The sequence below is a fragment of the Ipomoea nil genome, unplaced genomic scaffold (assembly GCF_001879475.1).
Source record: "Ipomoea nil cultivar Tokyo-kokei standard unplaced genomic scaffold, Asagao_1.1 scaffold1407, whole genome shotgun sequence".
Classification (NCBI taxonomy): Eukaryota; Viridiplantae; Streptophyta; class Magnoliopsida; order Solanales; family Convolvulaceae; genus Ipomoea; species Ipomoea nil.
The window spans coordinates 4,801,045-4,817,229 of NW_017617835.1; the positions used below are offsets into that span (position 1 = coordinate 4,801,045).

General features: G+C 34.8%; 1 protein-coding gene across 2 annotated transcripts; it reads right to left on the bottom strand.

The window, feature by feature from the left end:
* Nucleotides 1–822: 822 nt before the first annotated feature.
* On the bottom strand, nt 823–3,132 carry LOC109186188. Of its 2 annotated transcripts, XM_019336116.1 has the most exons (3): nt 2,951–3,132; nt 2,319–2,792; nt 823–1,358 (listed from the first exon to the last, which is right to left on the bottom strand). In XM_019336116.1, exons 2-3 carry the CDS (start codon nt 2,681–2,683, stop codon nt 1,124–1,126), a joined length of 600 nt encoding a protein of 199 aa, XP_019191661.1. In that variant the 5' UTR covers nt 2,684–2,792; nt 2,951–3,132; the 3' UTR covers nt 823–1,123. The 2 variants fall into 2 exon arrangements, with proteins under 2 accessions (XP_019191661.1, XP_019191660.1); XM_019336115.1 differs by having other exon boundaries at nt 2,319–3,132.
* Nucleotides 3,133–16,185: the final 13,053 nt, after the last annotated feature.

Here is a 16,185-nt window from a genome sequence, read left to right on the forward strand (position 1 = left end):
TGTATTCATTACAAATTTACAATCATATATGTATATACGATTATACTAAATTACTAAGTGAAAAGAAACCGATACTAATCGGCAGTATAACATTTCCCATAATAAGACTTTTCATAGTGCAAATAACTCGAATTTAGTACAATCAAATATGATACTCCGTATTTTTTATTGTGTTGCGTACTATTAGATTTTTTATAGTGCAAACAAATAGCTCGAATTTGGTATAATCAAATATGATACTCCATATCTTTTATTGTGTTGCGTACTATTAGTATAGACGTTAACAATACCAGGTGCAATTAAATATGATATATATAATTTTATCATATATTATTGCTACCGGTGCCTATTAGCACCATAGAAATTTCAACAATAATAATAATAAATGTGGAGCGAAGGCTTGAAGAGACAAGTCTGACATCCGGTCATCAGAATGTGGCACTATACAAGAATTTTTTACGTAGTGATAGACATTTGATCTTAGACAATTCGAGTCCAACATCCTGCCAGCGAAACATGGCGCTAACTACTTTGCAAGTATAAGGAAATAAAGTTACTTCTTCGCTACTACTAGCTACAATTTTTTATGCAATAACAAGTGCTTGATCTTGACTGTAAATCTGTAATAAGGTGCTAATCAATACTTGGTACAGTCCAAAAAGCCTTTGCCTTATATTGAGTGCTATATGTACATTTACCTCCGTAACACACACACAAACACACACACGCGCGCACACGCACAGAGGTTATACCTAATGCAAGAGATATCGGTGACCATAAGCACCCTAGATTTTATAATAATAATATGAAATGCTATATGGCTTAGCAAATCCTTGCATATTGCATATAAAACAAGGAACCCTAATTGAATTACATTTGTAATGGCAGAACACAGATCATGAAACAGTTGTTAAACATGAACCACATTGGGGATTTATAGAATCACAACAAACTACAATTTTTCTATTTAATTTAAGAAAACAACCTCAATGATGTTACCATATTACAACCTTTAGGAACAGCAGAAGCCTTAATTAAACAGCAGCTTGGTGGTTTGACAATGGCAAGAATGTTTTGTTTCTGCACAATCCATAATGTTTTCCTCTTAATTTCCATGATATTCTCATGAGGGCACATTGAAGTGGAAGAGCCACGAAATGACGAAGGCGAAAACCATGCAGGCTAGCAAGAAGTTGAGAAACCGGTGACCTTGCCAGAAGTTGCGAGCCTCTGCTGGCGGCGTTGCTGCTGTTTCTGTTGTCACCGCGGCAGTGCTTCCTTCGATCCACTGCTCTGCCGCCTCGGCCTCACTTATCCCGACCACATTGTGTGCAACTGATCCACAGATCTCGCAGGTCCTGCATGTTGAGCATATAACCATTAATGTGCAATCCAACTATCAGATTAGGCTTTTATTCATCGAAGATAACATACAACATAGACTCCCAATCTCAGTTTGATCAGACAGACTACAATAACCTCAGATATCATTATCTCATAAGTACCATTACAGAAAAAGGGAAAATTGCATATGAGAAGAAAACAATCGCGATAGTTAGTTATGAATGGATAGTTCATAGTTCAGTTTCCATATCTGATACTCGATAACTAGATCGAAACTAGGAATGCATAAAAGGACTGCAGAAAGAAACCTCATAACTGAATATTTGCATAAACTAGGAATCTTGCAGCCAAAATATGTGACCATTTTGCTGAGTTTTACAGCAATCCTATGACTGACTAACCAAGAACACCTGCCCAGATTTGGAAGAACAAAACAACAGTCGAGCAGACGAAAATTCTCTCCAAATGGCTTTACAAGAAAAGATTTTGATTTCAGGAACTCGTATAAATCAGTCACTACCTACTGCTAGAAGCCATAAACATTACTTGTGACTCTCGACGACTCGAGACCTTTGCAAAGTCAACCCCAAGATTATAGAGATGTATAACCAGTTTCAACACAATGAATCATATTCATAGCTGACCAGAGAAAATGCTTCCACTTTTCTATGGCTCCCTGATTCTTGCCATAAATAAAATATGCTCTTCCAACTTTATTTATGTCTTCCACTCCCACATCCACATCATACATTCTTTTTTAATATTCCCATTAAAGCCAAAGTTAAAGATTTTCCACTTTCTATTTTGTTTTTGCAGTTTTTGCTGAGTTAACTCAATGATTACCACTTACCAGTCACTCTATGACAGAAGCCAAAAGTGAAAAACCTAAAAACTCTGCTGCAAATTCTTCAATTATATATCACCAAGAATGGAATCAAAGGAAATTTCAAGAATTCATAAACTAACAATCTTACTTGTTTCCCCTTATCTTGAACCAAGCCTCAGCACAATGCTTGTGAGCAGCCGCCAAATCATCCTTACAAGAACAACCTAGTTCCATGGGCAACCCAGATTCTGGATTCTCCGCATCTAAGCTCAGATGACATATCCGACAATCCCTCTCAGGTTTCTCCGAATGTACCTCGTTTTCTTGCTCCCCACCAGCTTCCAGATCCACCTCCACCGCCGAAGATCTCCTCTTCTTCTCCGGGACGCCGGTAATCTCGCTGTTACAGAGCTCCACCCCGCCGGAGATGGAGGAACATGAGCTGACACTGACACCCCCGCCGCCATTGCCACCCGTTTCCAAATCAGCATTGCCCTTCTCTAAAGATTGCATTTTTATGGCGACCCAGATGATGAATCCGCATGAAAAATGCAGATTCTTGCTTGGGCAGAAAGAACAAAACCCCCCAAGCCCAATGCTCTCTGTTCTCTACATGAAGTGTCTGTAAAATGAGAGGCTGTTACTGCTCATTTTCTCAGGAAAATGGAAAGAAATCTACAGTCTCGAATCTTAGACTTCACCCCCTTTAATTAATTGGGTAGAGAGAGTGTAACTTTTCGTTGTTACAAAACAAGATTATGTATGTGATGGTTACCAAACCTGGCTTTTTCCTTATGTTTTTGTCCACCTTTTCTGCTCCAATTGAGCGTATCAATGGCGCTGTTAATTAAGAACATTTTTAGTTACGTCACGGAGTCTGACACTATTTGCCATGTTGTGTTTGGGCATGCTAAAGCGCCACCTGCGTGAGTCCCTACCAAAAGTCAATTCCAGACTTGCCTCTTCTGCTGGTTTTCTTCAATTTTTTCAGATATTTAACACAGGACTTTCATCGTGTTGTATAACATCACCTCACACTTTAAAAATGATATTACTAAAAAGATATTTTTGTTTGAGACAATTGGTAAGTGAGTGCTAATTCCGTTGTCAAGTTATACTGTACTTTGTTGATCTAAATTGAGGCGAATCTCGATAAATTTTGGTGGAGAAAATTAGGTTGAGATTAGGTTAGAATAAACCAGATAGGATCTATGTTATATTAGTTGAGTGGGGTCACAACATTTTAACATAATCTTAGGATACAGTTACATTAACAGTTCATTTACCGATTGTCATAAAGTGGCTATTTGAGTACGTTAAGCATGATCTCAAATTGTGGCAGAACACTTTCTCATGGGTGGTTAAGTAAAGACTGACAACTCCAGTAAGTTAATGGGACGGTTGGCTTGATAACCAGAATTTTTTAAGTTTGACTCCTTATGAGAGTTGTCTATTGGATCTAGGCTGGTTTTTATTATTGTGATCCTTTGCCAGTTAAATTATAAGATGAACATCATCCAGAGAGCACATTAGAAAGGATGATAAATCAAATAATGGATGTGAGATTGTGAGGTATGTTGGTTTGCATATGGCCCATGATGGATGTTGGAGTTATGGATTTTGTTTGTATTAGTTTTGGATATCAGACATACAGCTCAGCAATACCAGTGGTTGAAATTATGCACATAATTATCTATACATATTGGCCCAACAAGGAACGGACAAATTGTAAGCCTATTTTTACCTAGGCCAAAACTTAAGTATTGCACCGATCCAAGAAGGTTTATAGCAAAAGACCATTTAAGAAGCCCAGTAATGTAGAGACCTCTGTGGCCCAATACTTAAGTATTGGACCGATCCAAGAAGGTTTGTAGCAAAAGACCATTTAAGAAGCCCAGAATGTAGAGACCTCTGTGGCCCAATTTAAGAGCCTCTTGGGCTGTTAATTGTTAGGCCATGATGCATTGTTATAACTATGGACCATGGTTCATATTGCATTATAAACCCAATTCTGAACTTTTAGTTAATACATTCTATATCTACAATTAACAGTTTCTGTACATGTAAAAAATAACTTGATAATTGATGACACATAATATGATAACTACAGGCATAGAAACTATTAACTTAAGGTACAGAATGTGTCAAATATAGATACTAATCTGACTTGATAATTGTTGACACATAATATGATAGCTACATGTACAGAAACTATCAACTACAGGTACAGAATGTGTAAACTATAGATACAGAATCTGAAGGTTATTTTTGTACCAGGGTCTACAATAAAAGATGGACACTGGTCCATGGTATAATTTGCCGCCATGATGTTGCAAAAAAAAAAAAAAAAAAAAAAAAAAAAAAAAAACAAAACAAAACAAAACAAAAAACAAAAACAAAAACAAAAACAAAAAAAGTATACCGTGAACTATGGTTCACAGTGTACCACTGATATATGTTTATTTTTAGTATACTGTACTATAAGTTCATTTTTAGATGGTATATTAAAAATGAACTTGTATTAAAATATAATGAACCTACTAAAAATGAACTTGTATTAAAATATAATGAACCTACTAAAAATGAATCTGTAGTACAGCAAAAATAAACATGTATGTCAGTGATTCATCTTGTAATGTAAACCCTAGTTCGCATTTCGCGGTATAACGATTATTGTAAACAAGCAAACATGACCGATTCTTCATTTTCAATTCCTATAGAAGGCATTTGGTTTTGTTTATTTTGTTAAAAATCACTCGTAATTTTTAGTTTTTCTCTTACAACCATATAGTGATATTACCAAATAAATTATAAGGTGGTGATTGGTACCATGCTAAATTTTTAAGTTGCACTTGGTATTGTGACTTGTGAGATATTATACTATCTGATACAACTAGACATTCATCTTTAGGTTTGCTTATTGATGATGTCAAGGAAACGACTAGTGATTCTAGTGATATCTTTTTCCAGTTTGTCAAACGATCTGCGAATCGTGTTGCGTATACTATTGTTAGGGGGTCGTTTTTGAGTCAGGTTGTGGTAAGTGGCTTCATGCACCGCCTTTGTCCATTATGGGTATTTTGACTGATGATTTCAAAGAAAAATAATAATGGAGTAAATTGAAAATGGAAAAAAAAATGAAAAGAAAATGCCAAATAAAGAAAGATTAGAAAGAGTAGTGAATAGCAAGGGAATGTAGGAGAGGAGTCCCATCACATGCAAGTGTGATGGGGGAATTGAAGCTTTAAAAAAGGAGAAAATGAATAGGAGAAAGTGGCATAAATTACACCAAGATCAGAGTAATATAGTGGTGGTTGCATTAGGTTTTCAATATGAAAATGAAAGCTTAGAAGCCCAGCAGACATGGGAGTTTGCTCTCTCTCATGCCACCACCACAAAGTGAGACAATTAGACAGCGACTTCATTCCCAAACCCCCTATTCAATTCCTCACCTCCCACCACTCTCTATTCCCATCCTTCTTAATATTAATTACCAAAAAAAAAAAAAAAAAAACTTACAATTACAGATGGTGAAAATGCTGACTATTCTGCCATCAAAACGTACGATAATTGCAATACAAGTATAAAGAAATAAAGAAATAAAGAACTGAAATTCGAACCCATTTGAAAGAGTCACTTCATGACACTTGACCACAAGGTCATGGTTGGCAATTGCTTCCTTAAAAACATTTACTTGGTTAATCCTCATGAAGTTAATCAATTGATCTTTCACTAACCATATCATTCAATCTCTATGTCACTTGTCCCTAATAATTAAGTCCATGTCTATGATTATTCCGGCAAGATTGGGCCTTCTCATATAACTCCTGCACCAACATTGGATTATCTTGATGTATATTTAGTATACTAATGCATAACCTACAATTTATTTATAAAGATATTTTGTCGATTTATAAAATTTATTTCCATGAAATTAAATTTGAATTAAACACATAACTAATGATTTGTAAGAAAAAATTGGCTCACCTCACTAACTTTTAATGAAGTACTAAAGTATATAATCAAATAGCCTTGAAACATTTGAAAGAAAATTTTTAGAGAGTTAATTGCCGAAATAGTCCTTTGACTAGGGGTGTGCAAATTTCGGAGAAATTTCGGTTAACCGACCGAACCGACGAAATTCGGTTAACCGTTTTCGAACCGAAATATTTCGGTTCGGTTAATGGTTAAAGGTTTTTCTAAAATTCGGTTAACGGTTAATTCGGTTCGAAATTGTCGGTTAACCGAATTTTGGAATATATATATATATATATATATATATATATATATATAATGTTATATTAAATATTAAATATATAATTACTAAAATCATAAATAGTCAAAATGTCAAATAGAATAAATAATAATATGAATTTATTATGATATGTATTTTATTTTAATTGGAATTATTATTTTAGGAATTATTTTATGGATTTTAAATTTTAGGGTTAAAAATTTCGGTTAATCGGTTAACCGACCGATTAACCGAAAAAAGTTCGGTTCGGTCAATTCGGTAGAGTAAATTTCGGTTCGGTTAATGGTTAAAGCAAAAAAAAAATTCGGTTAATTTGGTTCGGTTAACCGAACGGTTAACCGAATGAACACCCCTACCTTTGACTATAGTGAAATTATCAATTTGATCTTTGACTGTTTTTTTACCAATTAAGTCCCTCAACTTTAAAAATCTTAACCAATTTGGTCTTCCGTTTGTTGGACCGTTAGTCAATCGTTAACTTGGGACCAAATTGGTAATTTGCTATAGTCAAGGAACCATTTTGATAATTAATTTTAAGGGTGGGCAATTCGGTTCAGTTTTCTCGAACCGAAACGTACCAAACTAGTTAGATTCGATAATATACCGAACAATCGAACGGTAATAGATTCTTGTATACCGAACGGTTCGGTAAAAACTCGAGTCGAACTGAATTTGTTTGGTAAAAACTGAACCGAACCGAACTGAATACCGTTTGAACTTTGGATTGCTGTTTTGTTATATATTAGACTTTGGATATGGACTATGTAAACACCATAGCACATAATATAGAACTTTTGATAACAAACCATAAAGAAATCAAATAAAACATATACGAGAGATACCCGTGAGAATATGAGCTGAACGGCAGAGCAAGCAGTAAGGGACTTGGATTTACTTTTTATTTATTTATTTATTTATTTATTTATTATTATTATTATTATTTTTTATTTTTATTATATATTTTTTTAAAAAATCAAACGGTATTCGGTTCAGTTCAATTTTTTACCGAACAATTCGGATCGTTTTTTTATCGAACCGTTCGGTTGCTCGGTATATTACCGAACCAAATTATTTCGGTTCTGTTTGGTACGATTCAGTTCGAGAAAACTAAACCGAATTACCCACCTCAAAAGTTAATTACCAAAATGGTCTATTGACTATAGCGAAATTACTAATTTGGTCCCAAGTTAACGGTTGACTAACGGTCAAACAAACAGAGGACCAAATTAGCTAAGATTTTTAAAGTTGAGGGACTTAATTGGTTAAAAAATAGTCAAGGACCAAATTGATAATTTCGCTATAGTCAAGAGACCATTTCGGTAATTAACTCATTTTTAGAGGTGTGACCTCGTAGCAGCGGAAGCAATGTTGATCTCCAATTGATGCCTTCTTGTGTTGTATTTTGAACGGTAGACTGTTAGCCATTATTGTCTCATACTTGACTCAGAAGCACAAATTGTGTATCGGTGTCTACTGAGCAGTATAAATATTGTAACTGAATGTGTTGTATAATGAATATCATATATCCCTATCAATCCAGATTTATATTAAGCACAAATTAAAGACTAACAACTTCTAGTTATTTAGTCTGATCTAACCAAAGTCTCTAGTCAACTTAAGGAAGCATTACTATACTCGAATAAAACGGAAGGTTTCATCGTCTTCGCCCATAGTTTTGTCGAATTCCCAAAGTATGAAGCAAAACCACTATCTTTTTAACGTTGTTTCTCGTTTTTAATGTTTCTTTCCCCTTTAACCAAATGGACAGCAAATCTGAAGCCACAATGTAAGCATTGTATAGCAATACAATAGAAGCTAGAAATTTGTGGCTTACGTTAAGTTGTGAAAAAGTTTGAGAAACATTGAATTTGAGAAAGTAAAAGGTGGGTTTGCTTTTAAGGTTGGACTCACAAGTGATATGATGGAGATGAGAAGCAACAATATAATATATTGAATTAATTTATGCGAATTAAAGGATATGATAGATCATAGATGAAGGATGACAACATGAAAGAATTGAGGGTGAGTATTCAGAATTGAATTTAGGCCGTCGCAATGTAGAAATTTTTCTTAATATGATGGGTTTTTTGTGAACACTAGATACTGATCATTGCATCTTACTTAAGAGGTCGTTGAGTCATTGTAATTTATCTGTCCGACCATAATTCTGTCAGGTCAAAATGTAGGGAACTGTGTGCAAGTGACTTAACCTTTTCGAGGTAAACATTGAAAAAATTGAGGTTGCTTGCATTGGTAGCCTAGTATATGCTCATCACTTTGCCAACCGACCAAAGTGCATGGGCAAAGCAATGTTTTTCGTGCATAAAAGACCAACATGATCACAAAGGACCACAAAATCAAAGTGGATAGTGCAACACAAAGTTTGAACACTTCCCTAGCTAGTTTTGAACGAACACATACTTTCCAAATCGTCAATCTTGAATTGCTAGGGATATTAATTTTACAGGCTGGTATGTATAGTAGCTAATTAAATAAATTAAAGGGCTTATTTATTTATTTATTTATTTATTTATTTATTTATTTATTATTTTGTTGGATATAGATTCATTGGTGTAGTATGAGTCTCAACTAATCAATAAACATGCATGTAGTTCAATTATATAATAAATATTCAATCATGCATGTATAGACATGCCACTACAAGAAAACAGTGAAATATCAATGAATTTATCTACGATTTTTTTTCCTAAAAAAGAGGAACTCTTATTAAAAAACAAAACAACGTCTTGTCAAGGCCCAAAAGTGACCAAGGCTACAAAGAGATAAACGAATAAAGCAAAGAGGCCTAAGGCTAACTAGTAAATGAGATAAACTCTAAACCACTAAGTGGACCCAACATTCGTACTACAAACCACCTGTACCACATACAAAGCTGGACAATTCCTGGGCGTCATGCCATACACAAAGGGTGGGAACGGTGCTCCAAAGCCAAAAAAGGACTAGTTTCACCCTCAAGCGTCAGGTCGATCCCTCACGGTACAGAGCTCTGCATTTTTATCCAAGGGGACCTATGTGACCATCTACAGAAGCAATGAAACCAGCCTCCAGAACCCCACCACACTCATGCGTTAGACAGATCCCCTCAGGTACAGATCTCTGCATTTTTATCCGGGGGGACCGTGAAGAGTCCGCCACATGAGCAATGGTTCTCACCTCCACCCACCCTTGAATCTACCGATTTTATTCGCTACTAAATTAAATACTTACAGATTTTTTTAGTAAGTAAATTTAATTTGTTTTCTAGTGATGATATTTATATATTATTTAAAATGTAATAAATATTAAAATGTAAAATACTTAATAATAGGATGTTCTATTTATATTACTAACATTTAAGTCTAACATAATACCAAGATCTATCAAGCGTTTATCACTCTTCAAAAAGGTGTAACTAATAGCAAAGATACAAACATACATATGCCTTATACAGCTCCTCTGATATATAATCGGGATCAAATAAGAACTAGGCTTCTCGTGAAAAGTGTGTACTAATATGATTCATATATCTATGATGATCAATGCGTAGAACATAAGAAAAAAAAAATGGTTGGTCAATGTCATAAATATTACAAAGTTTGACATCCTCTTTTTTCTTTATTTTCTAACTATTAGATCTACTAAATGGATGGTTAGCATTTGTCCACTTCTCTGGAGAAGCTATGTTCTCACGCAACCCCCCGCCTCCCCCCCTCCCCCCCCCCCCCCCCCCCTTCCTCGGTTCCTCCCCGTCTCTCAGGATAAGATGCAAAGTTTGGTCTATTCAAACCTCTATAATGAGTATTTGTTTTAAGACACACTAAGCTAGCTTAGGTGATTGAAATAGAACGTCGATTTGTTAGGTCTTAATTTAAAATTAAATGATAACATGCACCTCTAATTGATGATTCAATTACATGAATTGATTAAAGTATATATGTACTTTGGCATATTGTGAGTTGTTATTAGCCAAGAATTTTGCCTAGCTAGCTAGCTAGAAGTTGAAGTTGTTTGACTTTGGGTGGGGGGTAGGTTGAATTGAATTCGATCAATCTTCTTCATATCTTGTAAAAGTGCATTTTGATGAGCATATTGGTAGCATAGGTGTGTCACATGGCATATCTTTTTGGCCATCAAATTGGTTGGCTGCCACTGCACATCAATATATACATACAATACATACAGCATGTTATCATTTTTCAAGAAAAAGTTCATTCCCCAACATATATATATCTGGTTCTAAACAAAAGAGAAAGATGATCTCCAAGCCAGACGATTCGCCCCTAAATCTCAAGACAATGCCATCATGGGGTACACTCTTTTGCTTATGTAAATTTGGGAAACATCTATGGTACCACCATTAACATATATGTAGTGATGAGTTGGATGTTCAAAGGTTGCAATTAGTGCTTTGCTGAACCAACCACCCAAATTAAAGATTCATAAATAGTGATTTTTTTTTTTTAAATTCAGAGGTCAATACGCCACTGCTTGTACTATTCATTGGGTCATGTTAGTCATCTTCTAATTAGATTTGTCGTTTAGAGAGATCTTCCTTTTACTGACCGTTCATATCTTGAGGTCATAATGATGAGTTGTATTCAGGTTCGTGAGAGGTTCTGGAGCAACTTATAAGATTTATAAAAGAATGACATGCACTTTTTATCCTTCAATTAATGTATTGTCGCAACTTTAATTTGCATCCCCCAATTGGTTGCAAAGTAACTTCTTTGGTTTCTCAAGTGTATATATCAAGTGATTTTATTTTTTTAAAATCTAATCTTAATAGAACTTAAGAAAAAAAAAATCGCTTCTCGCATAATTGAGCGATGAAAGACAATAACATGTATATAATTAATTGACGAATAATGCTACTTTCTTATAATTTAGTGACAAAAAATGTCATTTTTTTCTTAGATTTATGCCAAATCTCTGCTATTTACCTATGTTCTCGCACTACAATAAAACTAGCAGCATAGTAGCATTATCTTACGTCGATACTGTCATGTTGGTTTTATACCGCGACAACCTAACGATTGATACATGATTAGTGCCAATTTTCCAAATCAACGAAATTTAATTTTTGAACATGACAACTAATGGCCACTCGTGTTAGTTACACATCACTCATCAATTCCATTAGTTCTTATCTTTGAAAATTTTTGTATGCAACGTAGCATCCATAAGTTATTACTTATTAGAGACCATCCTACCTTAGTATATGATTTTCAAATTGGAGTGGGAAATTAGCATTTAGCAAAGCTAGGTAGCTTTAATTGATGAGAGAGGTAAGGTAGGTAAAGTTGTAGGCATTATTGCATTAAGCATGACATTGAAGGGTTATAAATAGGTGTGGAAGAAGTGTTAGCCAGCCAGCTACTTAATCTTGGTCAGACAATCCATGGCCCAAACATTCATCTCTGACTGAAAGCTATGGACTTTTATGCAAAAAAAAAAAAAAAAAAAAAAAAAAAAAAAAAAAAAAAAGGATTGACAACACCATAAAAATAAAAATAAAAAAAATTTAAAAAAAAAAAAAAAGAAGAAAAAAAAGGGGTGGCCTTGTGGGACTAAGTTGTTGTCCTCTCCCACTAATTGCATTGTCCTTTGTGGAAACCTTCCTTATTGTGTCCATGTGACATTGAAACTCCACTTCATTGCTATGGCTACTCAGAAAGCTACTGCATTTCACTCACTCCATTAATTCAATTTTCATTTTTCTTTTTTTCTTTATTGTGTGTCGCGAGATTCAAATTTAAATTTATTATTTGAAAGGAGGCTAGGTAAATTATCAAATTACACACAAAATTGTAATTGATCATCCAATTCAATCCCGGAACAATTTAAAATCGTACAATTAAATCGAGAGTGACTTGTTGTATTGGTTGTTGGTGGGAATGACAGTAACTTTTTATAAAATTAATTTAATAATTTTATTTTATTTTTAAAAAATCCAGTTCTTCTTCTTCCGCCTAGAGATGAAGTACTAGTCTTCATATTTGGCTGGAGACGAATAGGGAGTTTTTTTTTTTTCTTTAAAAAAAAAAATTAAGTTGGTGGTCCAATTATAATTTTGCGTGTAATTGGATGGATTATTTAGTCCTTATCCCAAACAGGTGCTCCGTATAGTTTAGTATGTTCTCTAATGTGCAACAGTTATTTCATGACTGGCTACAGTGAATTAATCTAAATATATTCTTGTTCTTGAAGGTGCTAGCTGTTCATATACACTGTTCATATACTGATATAAATTAAATATTGTATTGATGGTATGAGCGTGCCAGGAGTAGAGGAGTTCGATTGCCTCACGGTTTCAATTAATTAAAGAAAACAACAACTCACCCTAAGCCGTTGGTTTGAACGGAAGGGATTTGAATCCTTTGAATATGAGTTTGGAAGTTCAAATTTTAGTTTAGATTAATGGGCTGTTTGATTCACGGAATAGGCTTGGAATGACATATTGACATAGTATTCCCGGTAATAGGCATATTCCTCTTTTTGGTAACCACTTGTATTCCCAGGAATATTGTTCGCGAAAATGACCTATTCCCCTTGCAAGGGGAATAGAGATTCCTGGCCCCCCGGTATTAGGCTATTCCTGAGTTCTCAGGAATAGTCTAAAGTTTCTATTTCCTATTTTACCCCCAAATTAAATTTCACCACTACCACCGTAGCCACTACCACCACCGCCACCACCACCACCGCTACCACCGCCACCGCCACCACTACCACTACCACCACCACTGCCGCCACCATCGCCACCATCACATATTTTTATAAGGGTATTTATGTCTTTTAAAACATATTTTATTTCTATTCCTTAAATCAACCAAACACTGTAATATAATTCCTAAAGTCTATTCCTTTCGCGAACCAAACAATAGAATACAATTCCTATTCTATTCCTTGCCTATTTCATTCCTTATGGAATAGCATTCCTATTACCTCAAAATTCATTCCATTGCATGAACTAAACGTGCTGTAAAACAATCCACTAAAATATCAACTACCATGTAGTGTGATTCTATTCTAGTTACTACACTAAATGGATGGTCACAGGTTTGAATCTTGATAGTGTGGGTTTAGTTTTTTTGGACTATTTTAAGAAAGTGTAGAACAAATATTACATTGTAAAGAATTATGAGTATTTCAAACCAAAAATAAAAATAAAAATAAAAATTCTCTAAAATGTCTTGGTTTGTGTGAAAGTAGAGTTGGTCCTATCGTTTTATTGGTCTAGGGCATCGGAAGAGTGTGGTGATTAATTTTTTTTAAAAAAATAGATAATAATTTTGAATTCTCGAGTTTAAACATTTATCTGTATATATATATATATTTTTAAAAAAAGTTCTCTCAAAATTTTATTAAAAAATAAATAAAACTCTCATGCTAACTTGGGACCGGTGGCCCCTTCAAGCATTGGACCATGGGTAGTGGATCCTTCCGCCATTGGTCTATGGGCAACTGTTGAGCCCGCCTTGCTTGTAGCTAGCCCTAAGTGAAAGGGACTTGAGTTGTTTAAGTACGAGAGGGAGAATTAGTAAGTCTTTAACAAGGATTTTCAATAAGAAGAGTAAACAATTGCAAGCTAAGGGCAAATTTAAGCAAAGGGGCCCCTAGGACATTGGTTATTGAATGAAAAGTATCAGTTAAAATTTGTTTCTAGCAGTAAGGTAGATGTTCGATCTTGATTGTGAACATTAGGGATTTGGATTTGGGATGACTTCCTTTTGTGTGTTAGGAGAGGGGATAGCTAATACATGCATATATAAATGAAGGGACAAGGGCAATGATTATTTTCACCTACACAATGTTGCAGGCACTTGGTGAGTGAGATGAGAGTATAGAGGGGTGAGAAAAATTTGTGGTCCAATCCCTTATAACTTCCAGTTCACCAACAGTGGACAGCAACAATGTTGGTCCACCAAACACCAATAATTCCATATGAAAATTCAGTAGTTGTTGGAAAGAAATTAAAACCTCTCATATGGAGTGGTGCTTCAATTCTCTATTAATTCAGAATGTTTGGTATATATGTTAGCTCAACTTGTGCGAGGGTGATAATAATAATAATAATGTTGTCAATTGCATGTTCCTCGTAATTAATCCAACTCCAATGTGTCACCAATTTAAGAAGGTTACATGATCTACATTTTTATTTATTGTCGCCAATAATTCAAGAACGGACTATTTATCGACAGTTCAGTACGTTTCGTGTATTTATATTTGTTAGGTAAGGACTAGTAATTCTCCACACTGTTGGATGTGAGAGCAAAATTCATTTATTTAAGTTACACTCTTGGAATTTGTCCCCTAACGGGGCTTGATCGATATTCGACTAGCTAGATGAGTATATTCGATTGATTGAGTTTTGTTTCATAAGATCAGTAGAATGCAAAGATTAACTGTCCCAAATAGGACTTAACTGATATTCAGCTGGATGAGTCGTCTTATTTGAGTTATTGCATTGGATCCATAGAGTGCAAAGATCATCTTCCTAATAGGGCTTAACTATGCCCCGGCTCGACAGAGCATATGAGAAGATCATATGTAAATCATGGTAACTCAGCTGAACACAGATGCTAAATCTTTGTTTACTGCGCACAAGAAGTCCTTCTGGGAGGTTGGTACCACATTACCGCTAATGAGACTCGATTTCGAGTCATTGTTCCCAGACTTCACCCCTGTGACCAACTGAGCTGCCCATGTGGGCATGTATAGCTCATTATTGTACTTGGAGAAAGATGATAATGGAGTGGATGAGAAAGATTTCACTGTTTAGCCATTAATTAGTAGTACATGTGTAGATATGGAAGAGACCATTCCTAGTTGTCCTTTCAAGCGTGCATATACGAGGAATGAGAACAACAAGGAATAGAGAGGCTATAGTGATGAAGTGAAATTGCTACTTGTCACTGACGACTCACTACTGAATTTCGTTTGTGGAATTGTGATGAATTCACATACTAAAGGCTTCTTGTGCACAACGAATATGTCCTTTTGCTACAAAAGTTTCATTCAATGTTTGAATAATTTCAACCAAGGTTCTGTGCTTTTGTTCAATTGCTAGTATCGAATGGGAAAAATAAGTAATACGAGTTTATTATGTCTCGTCGAGAAATATCCAAACTCTTATGCCTAATATCAACGGGACAAGAACAATAATCAATTTTAGTTCAAATAATTTGTCGGTGAATCCTCCCTTTTTTGATCCATTTGACAAATTGACACGTACGTGCAATTTTCTTTTCTGTCGATGTGTCCTGCAATTTGTACTGAATTCTTTTTGTATATGCGTTTTCAGCTAATTCAATGATCTCGATCAAACACCTAATTTGAACTAGCTTGACCTATATGGTTGATCCATCAACTCAGATTTGTGATGGCTCTACGTGAATAAATACATTTCACTCCAACATCGTTCTTATTTTATATAGGTATTACTTTATCGATTATTCAAATGTATTATGATCGATAATATTATATTGATATTTAAAAAGTTAGTGTTAATTATATAGCAAGACAAAATATTTCTATGGTTAGATATGCTTAATTATAGCAGGGCTAGAAGGGACACCCTAACTTCAAGGTTTAACTAGAAACTTGGAGAATAATGCTAAATTTGAGTGTATGGCTAGTAATAGCAAGTAATATTGTGACAACTAATTAATAAGCCGACCTATCAATTTTATATATAATTGTCTCCTTTTTTTAATTTTTACCCGGCCCCCGCCCCCACCCTCCTCCAACAGAAAATATAAAA